Raw genomic sequence first — 23855 nt, forward strand, 5'->3', positions numbered from 1 at the left:
CAGCGTCTTTCCTCTTACCAGTGACTCCTTTTTCCCAAACTCACTCAGAGGCCGCAGCCTATGGAGAGGCCTTCCTCCCAGACCACGGCAGATGGGAAGTATGCGACACCTCCATGGCCATGTGTGGCATGCCCCTGTCGCCTGAGCTCTGACCCCGGCTTGCCTCCTTCTGCATGTACTCTTTCCCACTTGGGCTATCCCACATGCTGTTCCTTCTATCTGCTGTGTTTTCCCCAGTCTGGGGTCTTAGCTGTCACTGTCTCAGCCTCATCCCACCCCACCCCCCAGACTCTGCTGTCCAAAGCAGGAGCTTCTGTCATCCCCTGGCCCATCCCTCTCTGTCTCCATCGCTGTCTGTTCATTTGTATGCTCAGTCAGCAGTTGTGGAAAGACCGGAATGGCTGTATCTGCACAGCTGAGAGGAGCATCCAGGAAGCCCCTGTCAAACAGCTCGGCGAATGTTACACCGTTCCCCATCAAGATGCGGAGGGAGCTGTAGAGGTCAACCAGACGCCTACAGGCATTGCACTGTGTTTGGGTTGCATAGGGTATTGAATAGTCTACAGTCTCCTCCTTTATTTCATGAATCCCAGGTTGGCCTCCAACATGCTATGTAGCTAAGACTTTGAATTCCTGACCCTCCTGCCTCTACCTCCCGAGTTTTTGGATTATAGGCATGTGCCACTACCAGATTTTCAAAATCTTTGTTGCTATGATTTGCAGAGTAAGTTATTAGTATCAAGTGAATATTTAAAAAACTAAATCTCACACACACACACACACACACACACACACACACACACACACACACACGACTGTTCCCCAGCCAGCCAGCTAGCCTGACACTGATGGGGCACAGCAGGGACCACTGCTCTGACTCTGCCTTAGGCTCTCAGCCTTCCTTCCCGTCACTGTGACCCTTTACCGCACTCCTCATGCTGTGGTCACCCCAACCGTAACATTATTTCACTGCTACTTCATAACTGTCATTTTGCTACCTTTATGAATTATAATATAAATACCTGATAGGCAGGGCATCTGTTACGTAGCCTGTGTAAAAGAGTCATTCACCGCCACCCCACCAAGGGTCTCAGCCCACAGGTTAAGACCTTCCCCTCAGAGTCAGCTCGTGTCCAAGCCTGTCCCGGATTTCCCTCACTCTCCCCGGGGCCTGTCCATCCTGTTGCAGCTCTCGAGTATAGAAGTACAGGTCCCTCCATCCCTCCTATACCCACACAGTTCAAGCCCTCATTCTCAAGGCGTTGGTCAAATCAAATCATGTGATCAGTGGAAAAGGGCTGTAAGCTTGCATCTGACGAGGGCAGTAGAGAGGACGGAAAGCTGTTTGTTTTTTTCTCCAAACTGTAATCTAACACCTAGTTTATGTAAAACAAGAGTACGTGAAGTCCAGAGCCAGGAGCTGTAGCTGTAATCCCAGCACTCAGGAAATTGAGATGGGGTGTCTCAAGTTCAAGGTCAACTGGGCTTCATAATGAGACTGTCTCAGAAAACCAAGGATGACTGAAGGTACAGCTCAGTGGTAAATCACTTGTTCAGTATGTGTAAGCCCTGAGTCTGATCCCCAGCACTGCGTGTGTGTGTGTGTGTGTGTGTGTGTGTGTGTGTGTGTGTGTGTGTTATATATGTTATATATGTATATATACTCTAGAACATGCTCTTTGGCTTTCCAGTCTAATTAACTAGCTATTTATTGACTAGATATATGCTTCCATTGATAAAAGAGGTGTTCCCCCAGGACTAGGGTGTGGCTCGGTAGCAGAGTGCTTGCCTGGCCCCACAGCTCTGTTTCCAGCATGGTGGACAGGAAGGAGACAAGATCTTACTTTCTCTCTTTTTTTGGTGGGGGGGATCGAAACAGGGTTTCCATGTGTAGCCCTGGCTGTCCTGGAATTCACTCTGTAGACCAGACTGGCCACACGTGGCTTACCATCACCCTGGCTAGCGGCAGTTTTAAGTAGCTCAGGCTAACCTTGAACTCCTGATTCTTTGTCCGCCTCCCAAGTGCTGGGGTTGCAAGTATGTATCCTGTCGGTTTTAAGGAGTTGTATTTTTTTTCCCTCCTCTACATGGTTTCTCCCTCCTCAGCATGGCTGTGACCCGATCCAAAGACGCCCCTCCTTTTGGCCCTCCAATCCCTAATGGAACCACATTCCGCAAGTCTGACGTCTTCAGAGACTTTTTGCTAGCTAAGGTAATTAACGCTGAGAACGCTGCTCACAAATCCGACAAATTCCATACGATGGCCACCAGGACCCGTCAGGAGTACCTGAAGGACCTAGCTGAAAACTGTGTCTCCAACACCCCCATCGACTCCTCCGGCAAGTTCAACCTCATCTCCCTGACCTCCAAGAAGAAGGAGAAGACAAAGGCCAGGGCAGGTGCAGAACAGCACAGTGCCGGGGCCATCGCCTGGCGGGTGGCAGCTCAGGACTATGCCCAGGGCTCAGAGATTGACTGCATTCTGGGGATTTCCAATGAGTTTGTCGTGCTCCTGGACCTGCGCACCAAGGAGGTGGTATTCAACTGCTACTGCGGGGACGTCATTGGCTGGACCCCAGACTCCTCCACAATTAAAATCTTCTACGGCCGAGGGGACCACATATTTCTACAGGCTGCAGAGGGCTCTGTGGAGGACATCAGGGACATTGTCCAGAGGCTAAAGGTAAGAAAGAGGGCCCAGCAGTGGGTGTCTTGCGTGTTTGGCAGAAGGTTCCAGAAGTATTGTAGTACCTTCCCTGGCCCAGGCAGTCAGGTATAACTTATGCCCTAAGAACCAGAACTCTCTCTGTCTCTCTGTCTGTCTGTCTGTCTGTCTGTCTGTCTCTCTCTCTCTCTCTCTCTCTCTCTCTCTCTTACACACACACACACACACACACACACACTCAGTCTGTCTGGTGAACGTTCTGGAGAAGATGTGGGCCAGGAGTCTGTGGTTGCCCATTCCCGCACCTCGGAAGAACAAAACAAACAAACGAGCACATGCATTGCCCCTGAAAGTCAATAGAGCACACAGGTCTAAACTTACACTGAAAGTTTAAGTGGAGCTAGAGAAATAAGCTTGGGGGTAGAGCATTTGACAAGGCCCTGGATTCAATTCCCGGTACCGAAACTGAGAGCTTTTCTCTGGAAGAATGACAACAGAAGGAAAGGTTCCTGGGGGACGGAGAGACGGCTGAGAGGTTGAGACTGTGCGCCGCTCTTGCAGAAGGCTTGAATTCAATTCCAAGCATCCATGTTGGGCAGCTCACAACTGCCTGTAACTCCAGCTTCAGCGGTTTCCAGCGCCTCTGGCCTGCCTCTGTGCCTGCCGAGTCCCTACCTGGTCATGTACATACCTGTCCATAGACACTCACTTTTACAAAAGCGAAAAGTAAATAAAAGAAGTTCTAGACCAGGTCTAACCTGTGGCCCTCGAGCCCCGCATAACCCAGGATAGCTATGAATGTGGCCCAGCACACTGGTAGACCACACCACTATGTCAGATACCAAAAGGTTGGCTACCCCAGTCTAGACCATTAAAGTATAGAGGAGAGACAAGAAACATACGAGAGGGCTGGAGAGATGGCTCAGTGGTTAAGAGCACTGACTGCTCTTCCAGAGGTCCTGAGTTCAAATCCCAGCAACCACATGGTGGCTCACAACCATTTGTAATGAGATTTGATGCCCTCTTCTGGTGTGTCTGAAGACAGCTACAGTGTACTCATATAAATGAAATAAATAAATCTTTAAAAAAAAAAAAAAAAGAAACATACGAGAAAGTACAATGAAAGAAACTAACTTAATTGTATGCTGGATTCAGTTTCATACTAGTAATCACAATAATCACGAATGGCTTAACTTTCTGTATTAAAAGACAAGGATTTATTTTTATTTTTTTTTTTTGGGGGGGGGTTGGTTTTTCGAGACAGGGTTTCTCTGTGTAGCCCTGGCTGTCCTGGAACTCACTCTGTAGACCAGGCTGGCCTCGAACTCTCGAACTCAGAAATCTGCCTGCCTCTGCCTCCCAAGTGCTGGGATTAAAGGTGTGCGCCACCACCGCCCAGCAAAGACAAGGCTTTAAAATACGATGAAAATTGTATTCTAACCAGGCTTGGGTGGTGCACACCTTTGATTCCAGCAGTAGCGGGGGTTGGGGGAATGACAAGCAGATCTCTGTGAGTTCAAAGCCAGCCTGGTCACACAGTGAGATCCTGGATATCTAGAGCTATGTGGAAAGATCCTGTCTCAAAACAAAACAGAAAAGTTCATCCTTGAGTCAGAATATAGCTTGATGGTAGAGTACTTACTTGCCTGGCATGTTTAAAAGGCCCTGGGTTTCATCTCCAGCACAACAAGGCAGTGTCAGGGTAAGAGCCGAAAAATCTTACTTTCCTTCCTGGTGGACAACTCAACTCTTGGCCCAACCAAGAGTGGTAGACTAGCAACAAATGAGTGGTGATAACAGCCTGGACCATTGTATTAAGAAAAGCTGAGATCGTACCTGGGCTTCATGGGAGGAAGGGGGCAGCTTAGTAGAAAGAGTGACAGTCCCAGGTCACAGTACAGAAGCCACGGTGACAAGAGGTTGACAGATGCATGCTTGCCATTACTTAGCTAACCTTCTCCATTTGGAAAAGTCAAAGCCCAAGGGAATGGTGTCACCCACTGTAGGCAGATCTTCCCAGCTTAGTTAGCAGAGTCACAGAGATCCCCAGGTGAGCCCAGAGCCCTTCTCCCAGTCACGTTGGCAGCCAGTATTAAACATCACAGTGACTCTGTCCTCTACTGGAGAATAGAGACAGTAATCATCCTGTGTCAGCGCTGGGCCTATGTTAGTGCTGGGCCAGGGCTTCAGTGGTAGAGTGCTTGCTTAGCACACCTGAGGGGCTCGGTTCAATCTTTAGTACTTAAGAAAGTAAGAAAAAAGCTGGGCGGTGGTGGCGCATGCCTTTAATCCCAGCACTTGGGAGGCAGAGGCAGGTGGATTTCTGAGTTCGAGGCCAGCCTGGTCTACAGAGTGAGTTCCAGGACAGCCAGGGCTACACAGAGAAACCCTGTCTCAAAAAAACAAAAAACAAAACAAAAAAAAATCCTATATAATAAGCAGGGTTTTGGTTTTTTTTTTAAGATTTATTAATTTATTTTATTTATATGAGTACACTGAGGACCTCTGGAAGAGCAGACAGTGCTCTTAACTGATGAGCCATCTCTCCAGCCCAATGTGCAGGGTTTTATTTCCTTTTATTACATATATTATACAAAAGTTTTAAAGGCTTAGAGACGTACGTTGCCTAGGCAAGCTTCCTTGACCCGGTTGGCCATGGCCTTGCCCAGTAGCATGGCTCTGTCTTAAATTCAGGTGGCATTGATTAAACTCCAATCTCAGCTTCTCTGACTTCACAATTCATACATCTTCATGAAACCACTGTAGCCAGTGTGTCAGTCACCTGACAACAGAATCAGGTCCCGTTCACAGCACTACGGTCCAAACATAGCCAATCTTGTCTGAGCTAGGAAGCTGAGCCAGGTTGGGCCTGGTCAGTACTCAGGTAAGAAAGGGTAAGGTTTCAACCCCAGGGGTGTCCATCTGTTTGATATCCTCTGACCTTAAACTTAAGTTTAGGAAGGCATGCAGTAGGCATTCAATAAATGCAGATCAATGGTTAGTTTGTCAAGTGAGTTGTGCGCGTGACATTTCAAGTCCTCATACTAGGTCAAACGCTGTTCTTCCCGCCATTTCATAGATGAAGAAACTGAGGCTCAGAGAGGAAAGTGCACCCATATAGCCTGCAAGTAGCAGAACTGTCCTCTGATTTCAAGTTTATTCTGACTCATGACATCCTAGATCCACACACAAGCCTGGTCTCCAGCTTCTTCCTCAGGTTCTTCCCAGGGCTGCCCGAGTGACCCTGGGAACCTCACAGTCACTGCAGGCTGGGCTTGCTCCCGAGCTGCCTTGCTTCCTGTTTGAGTAAAGGCCCAGTCCATTATGTGCCGAGGTCAGGGACCCCGTGTTCCCACACCCACACCCCATCTGTCAGCACTACCGACAAGCAGCCTGCAGCTGCTCCTCCCTCCCCCGTGCCGACGCCCCAGCACAGCCTGCCCATGGCTCTGGAACTGGAGGAGAGTTAAGACACGCTCATCATGTAGCCCAGGCTAGCTTTGAAACTGTGGTTTTCTACCTCAGTTTCAGGGATGCTGGGGTTGTAGGCCTGTTCCATGCCTAGCCTCTACTGAATTATTGCAGGAGCCTACACACACACACACACACACACACACACACCTTCTCTTCCTCCCTCCCTCCTTCCCTCCTCCCTCTCTCCCTCCTTTGTCTCACTGTGATCTGTCCTCAGCATGGGGATCTGATCGCCCCTTGGTTCTGTGCTGCAAACCCTTATCTTAGCCTAGGTGAAAGGCAAAGAGGCCTGTGCCTTCACTCCCTGTTACTCCCTCTAGGAGTGCTGCACCACACACACAGACCTGCTGTTTCTCAGATGTACTAGGCAGGTGTACAACCTCAGGGCCTTTGTCCACCTATGCCTTCTTACTGAAACTCTTTGGTCACCCCATGGCTTAGTCCCTCCCTTCCTGCAGCCTTTGGACACCTGTCCCCAGAGGTCTCATTGTCTAGAATTGAAAACTCTGCCAGGAAGTTGCAACCATTTGCCGCCATCTGCCTTGTTGCTTTCTTTTCAATAACTATGTGTTAGGTTTTATTCGTTGTTATTTTTCCTTCCCTTGAAACTTGAGTCTGCATGTAGTAAGTCTACAGGTACAAGGACAGTGGTCAGCTGAGGGTGGGACAAAGGAGCACGGGTATGACAGCCATCAGTGAGCACACCCACATGGAGTGCAGGCTCTATCCTCTAGCGCCCGGGCTTGTGAGCAGGTCTGCCCTGCCCAAGTGGCTTCCTAGGGCAGTAACCATCATCCTCATTTACAAAATAAAACACATCCAAAACGGGGACGTGGAAGCGGGTAGGCGGCACAGTTGCTAGCACTGCGTCCAGTCTCCTGCAGCTAACAATGCCATGACTTTCCCAAGCCGTGGAACAAGGAAAACACTGAAAAAGGAAGCGTCTGTTACCAAAGCTGATGGCAGTACTAACCTATGAGAAAAAACATGAGTATTTAGAAGGCAATTTGACTGGCACATTATGTTCTGTTTAGCAGAATAGCTTTCCCACTAGGGCTTATGACCTCCCAAGCCATAGGCTTTTGGCCATTCCTTCCTGAGCAGTGGGCCTCAGATGCATTCAGAGAGTGGTTGCCGAGGCTAGGGAGAATGGTTCAGTGAGTAAGAACTCTTGCTACAGAAGCCTGAGGACCCAAGTTCAAACCTCCCTGTCACCCATATAAAAAGCCAAATGTGGCCATGCTCAAACCTATACCAATGTGGGGGGACAGAAACAGGATGATTGGCAGGACTTGCTGGCTGCTGTTATCAAGTCTAGTTCAGAAAGCTAGTCTGGTTCAAAAAGAGAGCCTGTCTCATGGGAGTAAAGTGGGAAAGGCTAACTCAGCACACTCCTGACCGCTCTGAGGTCTACACGCACACAGACACATAAAGAAAAGGAAGCAAATCTGGCTGACCTCTGCTCTGGCCAGGCCACTGTAACACCAATGACCACATCCTACCTGGCAGGTTGGTAGCATAGCAAAGGTAAGTTTTTTGGTATCCCAAGAAGATTCACTAATGGCAGACTGAGATTAGTGACTGGAAGCCAACTCCTGGGGCTTCCAGTCAGCGTGTGTTTATGCCTGACATGCATACAGAGGCACTGAGGCATCACGCACGCGTAAAGCTGAAAAAAATGAGAAGTGAGGCCTGTGTGACCTGGTCTGCTCCATGTCGGGAGGTTTGTACCTCCAAGAACAATGCCACTGAGTGGAAGTTTGTGCCGTGAGACCCCAAGCTAATAAAGGTCACCCAGCACTGTAGCCTACCACGCTGCGCACTAACTGCAACACTTAGGACATGGTGCAGGTCAGGACAGCGAGAGTTTATCCTGAGTTTGACCAAGGGCTCTGCCCAACCCTCTCCTAGCTCTGGGGCCTCCAGCTGTCCGGACAGCCTTCCATATCTAAAATATTACTAGTCACCACTGCAGAATCCAAAAAGGCCCACGCAGTCTCACGCTGGCAATTAAGTGTTCGCCCAGGCCTTAGTGAGAAAGGCTGAGGTAGGAAAAACAAAAATCTTAGGACAGCCTGGGCAATTCAGTGAAAGATGCTGCTTCAAAATTAAAAGTCACAGCCGGGCAGTGGTGGCGCACGCCTTTAATCCCAGCACTTGGGAAGCAGAGGCAGGTGGATCTCTGTGAGTTCAAGGACAGCCTGCTCTACAGAGAGAGTTCCAGGACAGCCAGGGCTACACAGAGAAACCCTGTCTCGAAAAACAAAACAAAACAAAACAAAACAAAAATTAAAAGTCACAGAGAAGGCTGGGGGCACTGGGAGATGGCTCGGAGGGGGTGGGGACGCTGTAAAGGTGTGAGGACCTGAGGTCTTATCTCCAGCATCCAACACCCAAAGCCAGGCTTGCCGTGTGGACCTCTTACTCCAGCACTGGGCGTGAGAGACGGACAGACAAATCAGCGGGGTCCTCTGGCCACCATCCTAGCTAAAAAGCAGCATGTTCCAGGCTCAGAGAAAGACTAGCCTCCAGGGAGTAATGCAGAGATCCAGAGAGGACACTCGATGTCTTGTGTGTACATATACATACACATGTCTGAGGACAAACCTGTGCACACACCACACACACGCACGCACACACGCACCACACACTGTCAGTGAGGAGTTGAAGATGGCATCCAGTGTTAAGAACGTTTGCGTAGAACCCACCAGTGAGGGGCTAAGGTGTGGCTCAGTGGGAGAACCCCTGCCTAGAAACCCCCAGTGAGGGACTGGGGGCGTGTCTCAGTGGTAGAGCCCCTGCCTAGAATCCCCTAGTAAGGGGCTGGGGGCGTGGCTCAGTGGTAGAGCCCTGCCTAGAATCCCCCAGTGAGGGGCTGGGGTCGTGGCTCAGTGGTAGAGCCCCCGCCTAGAATCCCCCAGTGAGGGGCTGGGGGCGTGGCTTAGCGGTAGAGCCCCTGCCTAGAATCCCCCAGTGAGGGGCTGGGGGCGTGGCTCAGTGGTAGAGCCCCTGCCTAGAATCCCCCAGTGAGGGGCTGGGGGCGTGGCTCAGTGTAGAGCATTTACTTAGAATACATGTCATCGTATATTCCATCCCTAGTGCCACAAAATCAGTTAGTCAGTTAGTTAATACCCCAACCAAAAGGCCAGGCCTGCTCAGCTCACCACTCGCACAGCTGACTACAGTGGGCTGAGAGGTGAAGGAGGAAGCAGGAATATTTGGAGACTACAGTCCACGACTACTGTACTCTCTAAAATACCAGCCACAGAGTGGTGTGTGCATATTTCCTACCCAGAACCCAGGAGCCCAGACTGGGATCCTGGTGGCACCTGGAAGGCGAGTGAGACTCGCCAGTCCCTCTCAGAGGGGACTGATTGGACAAGGGTCTTCAGAGCCTGAGCCGAGCGGCTGAGCCTCATCCCGCCTGTGCACTGCCCACAGGTAATGACCAACGGCTGGGAGACCGTGGATATGACCCTGCGGCGGAACGGCCTGGGCCAGCTGGGCTTCCACGTGAAGTATGACGGCACCGTGGCTGAAGTGGAGGACTATGGGTTTGCCTGGCAGGCTGGCCTCCGGCAAGGCAGCCGACTGGTAGAGATCTGCAAGGTGGCGGTGGTGACACTAAGCCACGACCAGATGATCGACCTGCTGCGCACCTCCGTCACTGTGAAGGTGGTGATCATCCCACCCTTTGAGGACGGCACTCCCCGACGGTAAGAGCATCCCTGAGAGGCAGGCGGGGCCGAGGCTGGCAGCCTCCAGATGGCTGCAAGGGTTTCTCCTGGCATAGTCACCCAAGACCTCGGTGAAGGAACCTTGTAAGTCAGTGGTTCTCAACCTCGCTAATGCTGTGACCCTTTAATACAGTTCCTCGTGTTGTGGTGACCCCCCCACCATAAAATTATTTTTGTTTGCTATCTCATACCTGTAAGCTTGTTACTGTTATGAATCACAATGTAATATCTGTGTTTTCCGATGGTCTTAAGCGACCCCTGAGAAAGGGGTTCCAGGTTGAGAACTGCTTTGAGAAGCCCGGTTTCAGAGGGCCAATGACAGGGCAAATGTAGCAATGAAAGTCTGTGGGACCTGGTAAGTCCTGTGTGTGCACCTGTCTGGCGACTGTGGGTATGTTAGTCTCATTTTCTAGATGGCGCACAAAGCGTGAAAGCAGCAGAACACGGACGGGGGCGTTTGTGGGGCTCCCTGGTATGTGCAAGCTCCGTCTGCATTGCTAGGCATACAACAGTGGACAGGGCGGAGTGAGCCCTTTGTGTCTTACAGAGAGAGACCGACCTGGAAGTAGATACACAAGGTCTGGGGCTATACGCCTAGAGTCCCAGCACTTGAAAGGTAGAGGCGGGGGGGGGGGGGGGGTGTGTGTGTGTCAGGCATTCAAGGCCAGGCCCCTCTGTGTTATATCAAGTTCCCAGACAGCCTCAGCTACATGAGACCCTATCAGAAACAACAGCCCCAGAACAAAGAAGCAAACCAACCTAACCAGAATGCCGACCCATGACAAGCTCTGCTTCCGGCCAGCAGAGGCTGCTCGCTGTGGCTGTGCGTGCGTGCGCAGGTGTCCTTAACACCGGAAGAGGGCGTAACGTCCCTTGGAGCTGGAGTTACAGGTGTTTGTAAACTACCTAACTCTATGCTGGGATCTGAACCGTGACCTTCATGAGTAAGCAGCAGATGCCCCTAACCACTGAACTATCTCCCCAGCACTCTACTGTGTTGTCCACAAAAACAAATACAGACACCCCTCCCCAACCTTGCCCACTTAAGTCTACAGTTAGTTTAATGAACCTACGTGGATCTCAGTGATGCCAGACAACAAGCCTTGGTATCTGGAAGGTTCCATCAGAGCTGGATGTGGTAGTGCTACCTTTAATCCCAGCACTTTGTGCATCAGGAAGCAGATGCACGGCGGTCTCTGTGACTTCAAGGCCAGGCTGACCTATGCAGTGAGTTCTAGACCAGCCAGGGTTCAGAGTGAGCTTCTCCCACAAGCACTGGAAAGAGAAAGAAGCAGTAGAGTGAGGGTAATACATGACAATTACTCCAGCTTTCAAAGAGCTGAGAAAAGGACCACTGAGTTCGAGGCCAGCCTAGACTGAGAAGAAAGGGCCAGCCTCGGGAAGGGGTGGGCATGGGGCAGTCAGTGACTCTGATTGGCTTTGAGGCCCGCTCCACAGGAGGGAATCCACTCTGGCTTAGAAGGCCAGAGACCCCACTAGAGAAGGCTACTGCTGCTGTTTGCCAAGTGGGCATGGTGTACCTGTCAAAACATCTTCTAAATAACCCCACTGGTGCCTGTGATTAGTGGCACTGTCAGCTTTGGTCACGTGGCTGTTGGATGCTCAGGCCTCCTCTCCAAGGCTCAGGGCATGAGGAAGACGGGGCAGCCAGTGTGTGAGAGCTGGAGAGGGAGGGCGGAGAGCGCTGTGGCGTGCCAACTTGGCTTGCTTTGTTTATTTGTTTGGTTTAAGGTTTTGTTTTTTTTTCCTTGAGATTGGGTCTCACCATATAGCCTTGCTGGCCTGGAATTCTATGTAGACCGGCTGGCCTTGAACTCAGGTTTACCTGCCCCAGTTCCCCTAGTGCTGTTTAAAGACATGTGCCACCAGTCCGGCTATGTTTTTTTTTGTTGTTGTCGTTGTTTTGTTTGGTTTTTCGAGACAGGGTTTCTCTGTGTAGCCCTGGCTGTCCTGGAACTCACTCTGTACCAGGCTGGCCGGCTATGTTTCTAGCTATTGCGGCTGTATGAGTGTGAGCAAGTTCCTGAACTTCTCGGCCTCAGTTTCTTTAGCTATGAAAGGTCATATACTGGAGCTGAGAATACAGCTCAACTGGTAACATGCACAAGGCCCTGGGTTCAACTGCCCCGGCACCGCGTGAACCAGATGTGCTAGCGTGCACCTGCAACCCCAGCCCTCAGGAAGTGGAGGCCAGAGGACCCGGAATGCAAGATCTCGAGCTTAGTGTCTGTGTGCCTGTCATTCTCAGTCAATCTCCCACCACAAGTGACACAGCTCTGGACTGGGTCTCCCCAGCATAGCAACGCCTGCAAAAATAGATCTTTATACTCCCCTGTTGTAAAATATAATGTGGTGGCAGCGGCAGCAGCCTGTGGGTGTAAGGGGGTGCCTGGGGGGCCATGCCAAGGTACCCCCCTGAGAAATCAGGCCATGTGACAGACCTGGTATAAAGGTTTATTTGAGGGGAGGGGGAGGGGGACCTGAAGAAGTGGTAGAGGCAGACGGACGGCAGCACAGCTATGAGGGCAGAGAAGGGCACACTGAGACAGATAGACAGGGGAGGGGGGAGACCGACCCACCCCAGCCGGGAACACATGGAAACAGAAGAGGGGGGTGAGGGGGGGAGCAAGCAGTACTTTTTATACACTGCTGCACCTAGGTCACACCTGGCTGCGGCAGGCGATGACAGAAGCCGTCACTAGGTCCCTGGGAGGAGCATAGCAGAATCGCCTGTAAGCCAGTTCCCCCACCCCAATAATTTCAGAAGTGTCTCCCAGGTTATTCTCACTGCTCTGATAGGAACTGCTTAAAGCCTGTGACAATCCTACACTAGTCACTTTGTCTAAGGTGAGAGGCGTTTCTGATTGGTTGGGTGTGGATCACATGCTCATGCCAGCATCCAGGAGTGAGATCTGCCTGGCTCAGAGCACAGAGCAATTCTCAGGCAGGGTAGGTGGCCTTCCTCCACCTCTGCCAGCCTGGCCTGTCTGGTGGCTCTGTCAGAGGTTGTGTCCCTACTGTTCTCTACCTGGCGCCTGGGGCTCCTGATCCCCAAAACAGCCATAAGGAACACTGAGCACCAGCGCCGCCATACTACCGCAGAAAGGTACCCTGAGTAGGGCCTGGGACAGGAACATGTCCTCAGGTCCCACCGCATGGCTCTGTAGCAGCCATGCCTGAGGGTCTCAAAGGAACATGGGAATGAAGTCCTCTGGACCTGCCTCTCGGAGCATAGCTCTTATGATCTAAGAGGTGGATTTTTTCCTGAGCTCACCCTTCTGTAAGCTCGGTGCTGGTGCACACCGTGGCAGGGATAGCAGAGCTGGCAGCCCAGCTTGGATCCCCATGCCCCAGGCTGGATCTCTGCACTACAGTGCGTGTACCAGCCAGACACGGGCCTGCATCTATTTCCAGGGTTCTGGGTTTCATGTGCTTTTCTTTTTTTTCTTTTTCTTTTTTTTTTTTAAACCACCTTGCAAAGTAGGTCACCTGCCTCTCTTCCAGCAGCATTCAAGATTCCAGGGAACAAGGCAGAGACTGTCCTTTGATTTTTGAGGGCATTGGCTTTTCCGGCCCAAAGTACTGCTTGGGGTGTCGGGAGGGGCTGGTTCGTTGAAAACACTGGCTGACTAGAGGCCTGGTGCAGAGAAAAGGGAGGGGACGAAGAGAAGCCAAGACCTGGAGGAAAAAAAAAAAGAGATTCAGTCTAGCAGTTACAGCCCCATGTAAGCTTCAGGCCCTAATGTGAAAGATGCCACTCGCCACTTGGGCTTTAAAGTGGATCGCCATGGTTTGGAGTTGGCCCCACTGTAAACCAGACAGCCGGTCCTCTCGAGCACAAGGCCTGTGTGCTAGCAGGCCCAGACCTTATAAGTCATAAACTTGTTTTTCCAGGGGGTGGCCAGAGACCTATGATATGAATACTTCGGAACCCAAGATGGAGTCAGAAACCACCACCCCTGGGGGCCGACCCCCCTACCGCAGCAATGCTCCCTGGCAGTGGAGCGGGCCTGCCTCTCACAACTCTCTGCCGACCACCAAGTGGACCACCCCTGCCACTCCGGGCCATGCCCAGTCCCTGAGCCGACTCCCAAAGCAGACACCCATGGTGCCCTTCCGAGAGTCCCAACCACTGCACAGCAAGAGGTAAGGACCCCCAGGACACTACTGCTGTCCAGTGTCCCACCTGCCTGCAAGCCATCCCTCCCCCTGTTCTTCTCTTCCCTCAGACATTTTTCTTTTTTCTTCTTTGGATTTTTTTAAAGATTTATTTATTTTATATATGTGAGTACACTGTCTCTGTCTTCAGACACACCAGAAGAGGGCATCTAGTCCCATTACAGATGGTTGTGAGCCACTGTGTGGTTGCTGGGAATTGAACACATGACCTCTGGAAGAGCACTCGTAACTGCTGAGCCATCTCTCCAGCCCCCGAAAACATATAAACATATATTCTAGTCATGTGTGTTTTAAAAAAAACCAAAACTCTTACTGCAGAGATCCAGCTGCCTCTGCCTTCCAAGTGCTGGGATTAAAGGTGTGTTCTGCCTTGCTTGACTGTCTATTTTTATACTTATTTTTAACCGAGGGCTACACACCCAGCACGCTTCATCTCTTAATACATAATGCATCCAAGCGGGTATCTGCGCTGGGCCTGCTGGTCCAGGCCTGAGATCCAGGCTCCTGAGAGGTCTGGAGCAGGAGGCCTTTCAGTTTAAGGATAGATCCTATTCTAAAGAAAGGAAAGGGAGCCGGGTGATGGTGGTGCACGCCTTTAATCCCAGCACTTGTGAGGCAGAGGCAGGTGGATTTCTGAGTTTGAGGCCAGCCTGGTCTACAGAGTGAGTTCCAGGACAGCCAGGGCTACACAGAGAAACCCTGTCTCGAAAAACCAAAAAAAAAAAAAAAGAAAGAAATGAAAGTAAGGTAAGCCGAGGATGTTCTCAGTGGCAGAGCATTTGCCCAGCCTGCCAAAGGACCAAGGTCCAACCCTCAGTATCCATAAACACAGAAGAGTATAAACTAAACACCAGGATCAAAATATATGTATGTATAGTGTACCCCTATACATAAAATAAGTAGAATATATGTTTTCGTTTTATTCCCAGGTGTGGGTTTTTCAGCTGCTTCAGCTCGTCCACAGCAGCTGACTATGATTTGCCTCGTCTTCTAGCAGGGGTGTGGTTTTGCCAGCAGTGGATAGTATCTGCAGTTGTGTGACGTTTGGAATTCTGGAACTTTTCAGGGGTATATAGGGCCCCAAGTGGTTGGTGGTCACAGTCCGTTAAGTAGTTGTGTGCAAAGAAGAAACAACAAAGAAGAAGAAATTAGATACCTTGATGGTGAAGCTCAAACTTGGCTATAATCAGCAGGAAGTAGTCTAAGGACCGCCCCCTTTTTGACCCCCAACTTTATCAAGGGGTCTCTTTCTTCTTTACCCTTTTTTTTCTCTCTTATCTAGTATCAGGGTTGAAAGGGGAACCCACAAAGTAATAAAAGCCAAGCTACAGAGCTCAGTGAGTTCAGTGCCAGCCTTGTCTAGGTAGTGGGTTCCCGGCCAGCTAGAGCAACATAGTGAGACTCAGTCTCAAAAATAAAAAGGGAGCTGGAAGGATGACTCTGTGCTTAAAAAGCACTTGTTCTTGCCAAGAATCTGGGCTCAGTTCCCAGCACCCACATGGCGGTTCATAACCATTATAACTCCAGTTCCAAGAGATCCGATGCCCTCCACAGACGTCAGGCACCCATGTGGTATACATAGATACATGCAGACAAAATAGTCATACACAAATAAAAGTAAATATATCTAAAAAAATTTTTAATTAAAAAATATATTTAAGCCGGGCGGTGGTGGCGCACGCCTTTAATCCCAGCACTTGGGAGGCAGAGGCAGGCGGATTTCTGAGTTCGAGGCCAGCCTGGTCTACAGAGTGAGTTCCAGGACAGCCAGGGCTACACAGAGAAACCCTGTCTCGAAAAAAAAAAAAAGTGTATATATATATATATATATATATATATATATATATATATATATATATGAATATATGTATATGTATATATGAATATATACATGTATATCTATGTATGTATATATGAATATATATATATGAATACATATATATAAATTTTCCTAAAATGAAGAGACAGAGGAACATCTTTGTTCCCAGGAAAGGGCAGAGAATCGTCCCCACAGGCCCCTGTCCTGGCTGCAAAGCTGAGTGCCAAGCACAGAGGAAGAGGGATGGGGCTCTCCTGTCTTCCCTCTCCCTTGCACGCAAATCCAAGGGGTAGATAGCAGCCAGAACTTGACTGGACTTGAGGGGCGGGGCTGTTGTTGAGGGGCTTCTTCCTCCTCTTCCTCCTCTTCCTCCTCTTCCTCTTCAGGGACGACCCCTTACCCTGACTCTGTCCCCTCTCCTGTGTCTTTCCAGACCTGTCAGCTTCCCAGAAACCCCTTTTGCAGCGTCACCAGCAGGGGCCGACAGAGTCCCTCCCTATCGACAGCCTTCCGGGAGCTTCTCCACCCCAGGCTCTGCCACCTACGCAAGATACAAGCCCGCTCCTGAAAGGTCAGAGTTTCCCCTTGCTTTTGAAATGATGTCATCTGGTGATTGCTGCTGCAGGTTTTTATTCCTAGGAAAGGCACCTCACTATCTCACCCACCGTGTTGTGGGGTTAACGGCCTGCTCCTGCAAAGGTGCAGGGTATTGGCAACGTCTCCTTAAAATTCAGAACAAAGGAACTGAACAACGAAAAGCAGAGCTAAGCTGATCTGGCAGAACTTTTCTTTGGCTCTTGGTTTCATTTGTTTGTTTGTTTGTTTGTCTTTTGCTTTCTGAGCAAACCATCCTCTCCCCAGCATCCCATTCATCTGTCTCTAGTTCCCATACACTAAAACCAAAACAGTATTATCCAAGTCACATGGTCTTTCCAATTCCACCCTTCCCCCCTAGAGCCAACTCCAACCTGGCAGCATAAACCATCTTCCCTAAATCCTCATGGCTCTCCGGCGCCTTTGGAACAAACCCAGACTGGACAGTATGCCATTCGAGGCCCCATGAGATGTGATTCTAGGACCAGGTATCCCAGGTCCTCCTGAGTCGCTGTGTCCGTGGCAGTCCCACCCTGTCCCTGTCCTCCGGGTAGATCTGCGAGCCTCATCCTGAATCCCTCCTGACCCTTCCCACCACTGTGCTCAGTCCACTCAGCCTCCCTCAGATCTGTCCCTCACTATCCCAGACCAGGGGCCCTGGAATGCCGCAGTCCCTATGAATGGCACACACCAGCCCACCAGCCACCTCCTTTCAGGTTTCTAAGAAGTCTGTTCATGTGCCCCAGCCTTTTCCTCGCTGGAAACCCCCCAGGGGAGGCCAGCCTCCTAACCTGAGCTGTGCTCCTCCTGGAAGCCTGTCCCAAGGGAGGGAGAGACCAGCTCTGCCCCTCAGCTCCCTCTGTGGTCCCTGACGTGACTGTGGCCACAGGCAACCTCCATTCTCTTAGTCCAGCTAAGAGAGATTAAAAAAGAGGAAGTGAGGAGAAGAGGAGACAGAGAACACAGAAAGACAGACAGATAGAGGCCAGCCACAGGGGCATGCCAGCTATGGTAGAGACCAGCCACTCGGGCATAGCACATATCCATATGCACAAGTGAGGAGAGCGTGAGTTTGCTCCAAGATTGGCAGCTTGCGGGTCTGCTCCGTGTCTCCATCACAGGGTACTGGGGCTGACAACAGGAAAATTCTTAGTCTACAAGTGATGACAGGAAGGAGCAAAACTTCGTTTGAAGCAAAACCACTTGACTCTAGCCCAAGGACCAGGTCAACAAACTTGAGGTTCTCACTCAAGGAGGACTGATCCACGTACAAAGTCCTGGACCGAACCCTGAGTTTCTGTCCTCACTGGTAGAGCCCCACTCTGCTCCACGTTGGATGCTAAGCCTCTGTTAGAAAGTCAAGGGGGAGAGCAAGCCTCTGTTTTACCTTCTAGAGGCCACTGTGCAGCCCTCATCCGTCCCGAGGCCTCTGGTGTGTAAAGTACGGAGAGGAATGTCTGGCCTACCCAGTTGCCAGGGTTCCTGTTGTTCCCCCTTGCTTATGCTAGAGAGAGATCCCACAAGCCATATGCTGAGAAGCACATCAACAGAGGAGCGGAACATAGCCCCACTCAGGAGAACTGTGCCAGGAAGAGTGTGTTTGAACCAGGGGACATTGATGGGAGTTTGTCACAGAGAGGGAGGAGCATGAACGAGCAAAATGACAGGAAGAAAGAGAGGCGAAGAAGATTCCGGAATGTGTAGCTTGCTGGGGGGTGGGGGGAGCAACTGGGCTTCAGTAAAGACCGAGACTGCAAATGGCAGCAACTAGCTGATACCAAATGTGACAGTGCTGGGCCTGGTGTCCCAGGCCTGCAGTCCCAGCCACTCTCCACTGTAAGGCAGAAAAAGAAAATGAAAACCTAAGAGTCAAAAGCAGGAGGGTCAAGAGGTCACAGCTAACCTGGGATACAGAGCAGGTCCAAGGTCAGCCTAGACAACTTAATGAGACGGAAGTCTCAAAAATACAAAGTAAGGGAGCAGTGGAGGCACTGGCTGCTCTCAAGGGGGACCCAGGCTCAGTTCCCGGCACCCACACGGCAGCTCACAACTGTCTGTGACCCCAGATCCAGGGGATCTGATCCCTCCTCTGACCTCCTCGGCCACCAGGCCCATGTATGGTATAAATAGACACATGTAGGCAAGCACTCACTCAAAAAATAAGTTTAAGGGTTTTTGTTGTTGTTGTTTTGGGCTTTGGGGGGTTGGTTTTGGGGGTTTTTTGGGGCGGAGGTTTTTTGTTTTGTTTTGTTTTTTTGTTTTCTTTAAGAGAAGGTCCAACTGATTGATAAAATTGGTTAATCGTCTACCCAAATAAAAATACTTGAGTTTCTGGGTTCGGGCCATTATAAATATTCAGGCTGTGAACATGTAACATGTATGTTCAAGCATACACATTTCCTCATAGAAATAAGTTTCCATTCACCTGGGATTGGTGCCCAGTACAGTTGCCTGCCATGTGGCAAGTCCGTTTCACGTTCCTACCCGCAGCATATGCGTAATCCGGGTCTCGCTGCCATGTGGCATTGTCTCCGCGGTTTGTTTTTTCATTCTCACTGTTCTGATGGGTGCATGGTGCTGTCTCATTGTCGCAGTAATTTGCATGGCTCTAAGGGCCAACCATGCTGAGCATCTTGTGTGCCGATCTGCCAGCGACACGTCCTCTCCAGTGAAGTGTCTGTCTTCTGCCCAGTTTCTACTCCACTCAGTGCTCTGCAGTGTTCAAGAGCCCTTTGTAGGAGCGGCCTTCAGTTTTTCTTTTCTTCATCTTCATAGGGTCGTTTTCAAAACATATTTTCTGATGTCTAAACTATTCTTTTTCCTAATATAAAGCAAACATTTTACTTTAAGGCATTTTGAGTCCTTGATTTTCTTACCCATCTCCCCTTCACAGTGGAGATTAAGCCAAGACCTCTCTAATGATTCACAAGGGCTCTACCGCTAAGCCACGCCCCCAGCCCCTCACTGGGGGATTCTAGGCAGGGGCTCTACCACTGAGCCACGCCCCCAGCCCCTCACTGGGAGATTCCAGGCAGGGGCTCCACTGACGAGCTGCGCCTCTAGCCTTTTTTTCTTAACCTTTTATTTTGATACACTGTTTCATCTGTTAAGTTAGCATCTGTATCCCAGGCAAAGCTTTACATTGAGATCCTCATGCCTCAGCCTCATTTAAAAAAAAAAAAATGTGGATGCTGCTGCACTCAGTGTCCCTGATTATTTTGGCTTTTGTTTAGGTGAGAGGTCCAGGTCAGGTTTCCACTTTGGCCGAAAATGTCTGTTTGCTCCAGCAATTTATTGGAAAGCCAGCCTGAGAAAGGCTGCGTTGCGTTCGCTACTTAAAACAAAAAAATAGTAGACTAGACACATGTGTATGCGTGTTTTTTCCAAGTCCTCTGTTCTGTGCCATCAGCCTCAGGCCTGATATAGAGAGTCTTCCCAGCAGCTTCATGACATAAATTGATTATCCCCATTTTGCAGAAGTAAAACTGGGGCTCAGCAAAGTCAATCCCCTTGACTAATATGTCTGTACAAGGAGGTAGTCTGGATAGGAGTGAAGCCTGAGACTAGCCAGGGCTAGCCTGGATCATCTCCTGCTCCAAGAATTTTGAGCTCTTCCAGATCGTCACCATGTGGGTAGTCCCCTGGAGACACTACCCACAGTTACATTCATGGCTGGCAGGGGAGGGGTCAGCCTCCCTAGGACTTTCTCCTGTGATTCCAGCTCTTCCAAGCCAACACCTCTCTTCTCGGGTTCCATGCCGTAGGCTCCGTGTTCCCATCTCTCCCTGACCTTGGGCTTGGTCAGGTCTCGGCCCTCTGGTTACGTTTAGTGCCCTCCTTGAACACAGAGCTGACAGGAAGCAGCTTCAGGGAAGGGAGCGGTCATTTGGCTCAGTGTTGAGTTGGTAGTCAGCCCGGTGAGGAGCCATGCTGCGGTGGATGAAGTGGCGGAGAAACACGGGCTCAGCGTACTTGTCTTCTCATTCACAACATATCCCCATCCCCTTGTCTCAGGGGTTCAGGGAACCCAGGCTGGCTTCAAACCCATCACATCGACAAGGACCCGCCTGAGCTCCTGTCTCAGCCGTCTGCGTGCTGGGATCCCAGGTGTACAGTGTCTGTCACACAGGCATACGTGCCTGGAATCAAGTCCAGGGCTTTGTGTATGCTCACGAGTACCACGCCTACTCAACTACACCCAACCCGAAAATCTTCTGCTTTTTAGAACAGTTTATTTAGTTAGTTGGTTGGCTTTTTGCTTTTGTTGTTGGTGGTGGTGGTGTTTGTTTGTTTGTTTGTTTGTTTTTTTAAAGCCAGGGTTTCTCTGTGTATCCCTGGCTGTCCTGGAACTCACTCTGTAGACCAGGCTGGCCTCGAACTCAGAAATCCACCTGCCTCTGCCTCCCAAGTACTGGGATTAAAGGCGTGTGCCACCGCCACCGCCACCACCAGTTTTTGTTTTTAAAATAGAAGAACTTCACATTGCGAGTCCCAGGCTAGCCACAACTACATACAGAGTCCCTCTCTTTTATTTATAAAAGAAGTAGTAGTCGAAGAAGGAGGACGATAGAAGAAAGAACCTACAGACAAGCACGCTTGGGCAGAGAGACAGCTTAGCAGTTAAGAGCACTCACTGCTTTTGCAGGAACCATGGCCCAGTTCCCACAGGCACATAGAGTGCCTCACAACCACCTGCAACTCCAGTTCCAGGGGATCTACTACCCTTTTCTGGCCTCCACAGGCACTGATCTCAAAAGAGTCACATATATACATTTAGGCAAAACACGTATACACATAAATTAAAAATAAATAACAAAGTCTTTATGGGCCGCAGAGATGGCTCGGTAGTGGCGGCCAGTGCTCTCCATTCTGCCCCGGCTGCCCCAGCTTCTACTGCTGATTTCCTCCAAGGCCTGGGGCTTGATACTGACCTTGTGGGAAACTGAGTAAATGGATCAGTGCTTCTGTGTCCAGCTACGGTAGAGCATGATTCCCTAGGCAGTTGGTCATGTGTGCAGGTGGCCTGTGAGGTCAAGGTGACCTGTGAGGTTGAGGTTGGTTGGAGTCAAGGCTGCTTTGGTAAAGCCCCTTAAACCACTGCAAACTGGGCCCTCAGACAAACAGAAGTTAAGAATGGACTCTTAAGCTGGGCGCACGCCTTTAATCCCAGCACTTAGGAGGCAGAGGCAGGAAGATCTCTGACTTGGAGGCTGGCCTGGTCTACAGAGTGAGTTCCAGGACAGCCAGGGCTACACAGAGAAACCCTATCTCAAAAAAAACAAACAAAACCACAAAAGGATGGACCTTTACCCTTAGATCCTCTAGTGCTGTGTCTCAATCTTCCTTTGGGAGAACTTAAAGGCCAAGGAGGACCAAGGAAGGAGATTGTCTTTTCTTGACAGGGGCACAGAGTTGAGTTTTTAGAAAATCCAGTGTCGGCCAGGAGCTTGAACTCAGCAGTTAGAGCAGGTCTTCATAGGCCCAGCCCTAATGTGTCTTCAAGCTGGCAGTGACTCTAGAGTGACACAGGTCTTAACCCTTCTCTCCTTCCTGCTGTCCTCTCCCCCAGGAGCATTGTCGTTGGTCACAGAGGCTCAGCACTCCCTCAGTGTCTGTCATAGTTAGGGCTTCCATTGCTGTGAACAGACACCATGACCAAGGCAACTCTTACAAAGGACAACATTTTATTGGGACTGGCTTACAGGTTCTGAGGTTCAGTCCAGTATCATCAAGGTGGGAACATGGCAGCATCCAGGCGGACATGGCTGAAAATTCTATATCTTCACCCAAAGGAAACAGGAAAAGACTGGCTTGCACATGGTTACAAGAAGGGTCTCAAAGCTCACCCCCACAGGGACACACCTCCTCTAACAAGGCCACTCGGTATGGGCCAAGCATATTCAAACCACCACAGCATCCAAGACCTGTGTCATCGGGTCACTTGACCAGAAACATAAAAAGTAGACTCAAAAGCCATAGAAACATGTTCTGTATAGCGGAGACAGCTCAGAAAGGTAGGCTCAGGGAGTGCCCCTCAAGTGCTCCAGCATTGGCTTTATCACACCTGCAGGACTCTCAGCCATGACCTCACCTTCAGGCTGATGGCAAGAAGCCAGGAGCTGTCTTCATGGTGTTCTGTCTAACACTAGGCCATGCCAGACCCACAGGACATGAGAGGTCATCTGTGTTAGTGCTTTTCCATAACCGTGATAAGACAATATTGCCAAGGCAACTTACAGAAGAAAGACTTTACTTGGCTTATGATTCCAGAGGGCCAAGAGGCCATGTCGATGCAGCAGACACAGCAACTAGAACAGCAGATTAAGGTTCACATCTTGAACAGCAAGCACAAACAGAATGAAAAGACTCAGAATGGCTCTAGCCTTTATACTCTCAAAGCCCATCTCTGGTGACACACTTTCAAGAAACAGCAACACCAGCTAGAGACCAAGTATTCAAATACCCAAGACTTTGGGGGTCATTTCAATCTAACCACCACACTGTCTTTTTAAAAATAATGTGTATGTGTTTGTGTGTGTGTGTCGTACACATGTGAAGATCAGAGGACAGCTTGCGACATTTGGCTCTCTCCTAGCATGTGGATTCCAGGGTTTGGACTCAGGTCCTCAGACATGGCCGCAGTGCATTACCCACCAAGGCCATCTTTTCTTGCCTTTCTTAGGAGCAAGGAAAAGGACATACTTGACAGAACCCACAGGGGTCTGGCCCTCCCACTTCAGTCAGGTTATGCTTTAAACTCTGAAATGTATATTAACAAAGATGTGCTTGGGGTATGAGGTACATAGTTCATTGGCACAGTATGTGCCCAAGAGTAAGAATCATGGTTCAATCCCAGCACCAAAGCCTAAAAGAAAACAAAGAGAGTTGGAGATACAGCTCAGCTGATAGAACACTCGCCTAGCTTGATGGAGCCCAGATTCCTAAAATGGGCTATCACCAGCTAAAGACTATAGAATCTGGAGTTCAAGTTAATCCTCAGCTATGTAGTGATTTCAAGACTAACCTGGGCTACATGAAACCCTGCCCCCAAACACACAGAAGCCAATCACAGGGGTCAGGAAATCTAGCCCACGATATGCTGGGAGTGTAAAGCCACAAATATTTTATAATCTTAAAAACCGGCATTTGGCCATAATTATACCTATCCCTGACCCAACCCCAGATAGACAGGAAAGGTCATTTTATGGCCTTGACCAGAGATGATGGACACAGGGAGGTGTGGGTGTTCATCACTCTAGAGGCGGTGGGACCTAGAAGAGTGTAGCCAATGAATGAGGTGCACTAAGTCTCTTGCAGTAGTCAACTTTAGGGGCTGGAGAGATGGCTCAATGGTTAAGAACACTGG

The 23855-nt window shown here is 50.0% G+C and overlaps 1 protein-coding gene across 3 annotated transcripts in view; it reads left to right on the top strand.

Annotated features, from left to right (window-relative positions):
* Positions 1–23855, top strand: part of Sipa1l3 (signal induced proliferation associated 1 like 3) — a 204655-nt gene that overhangs the window by 141784 nt on the left and 39016 nt on the right. For all 3 annotated transcript variants that reach the window (XM_028787588.1, XM_028787590.1, XM_028787589.1), the window contains exons 9-12: positions 2107–2683; positions 9581–9855; positions 13792–14043; positions 16329–16466. In XM_028787588.1, the coding sequence (XP_028643421.1) occupies positions 2107–2683; positions 9581–9855; positions 13792–14043; positions 16329–16466 (1242 nt within the window). The remainder of the gene's footprint in view (positions 1–2106; positions 2684–9580; positions 9856–13791; positions 14044–16328; positions 16467–23855) is intronic.

This window comes from Grammomys surdaster, unplaced genomic scaffold (genome assembly GCF_004785775.1).
Source record: "Grammomys surdaster isolate TR1022 unplaced genomic scaffold, NIH_TR_1.0 125671, whole genome shotgun sequence".
NCBI lineage: Eukaryota > Metazoa > Chordata > Mammalia > Rodentia > Muridae > Grammomys > Grammomys surdaster.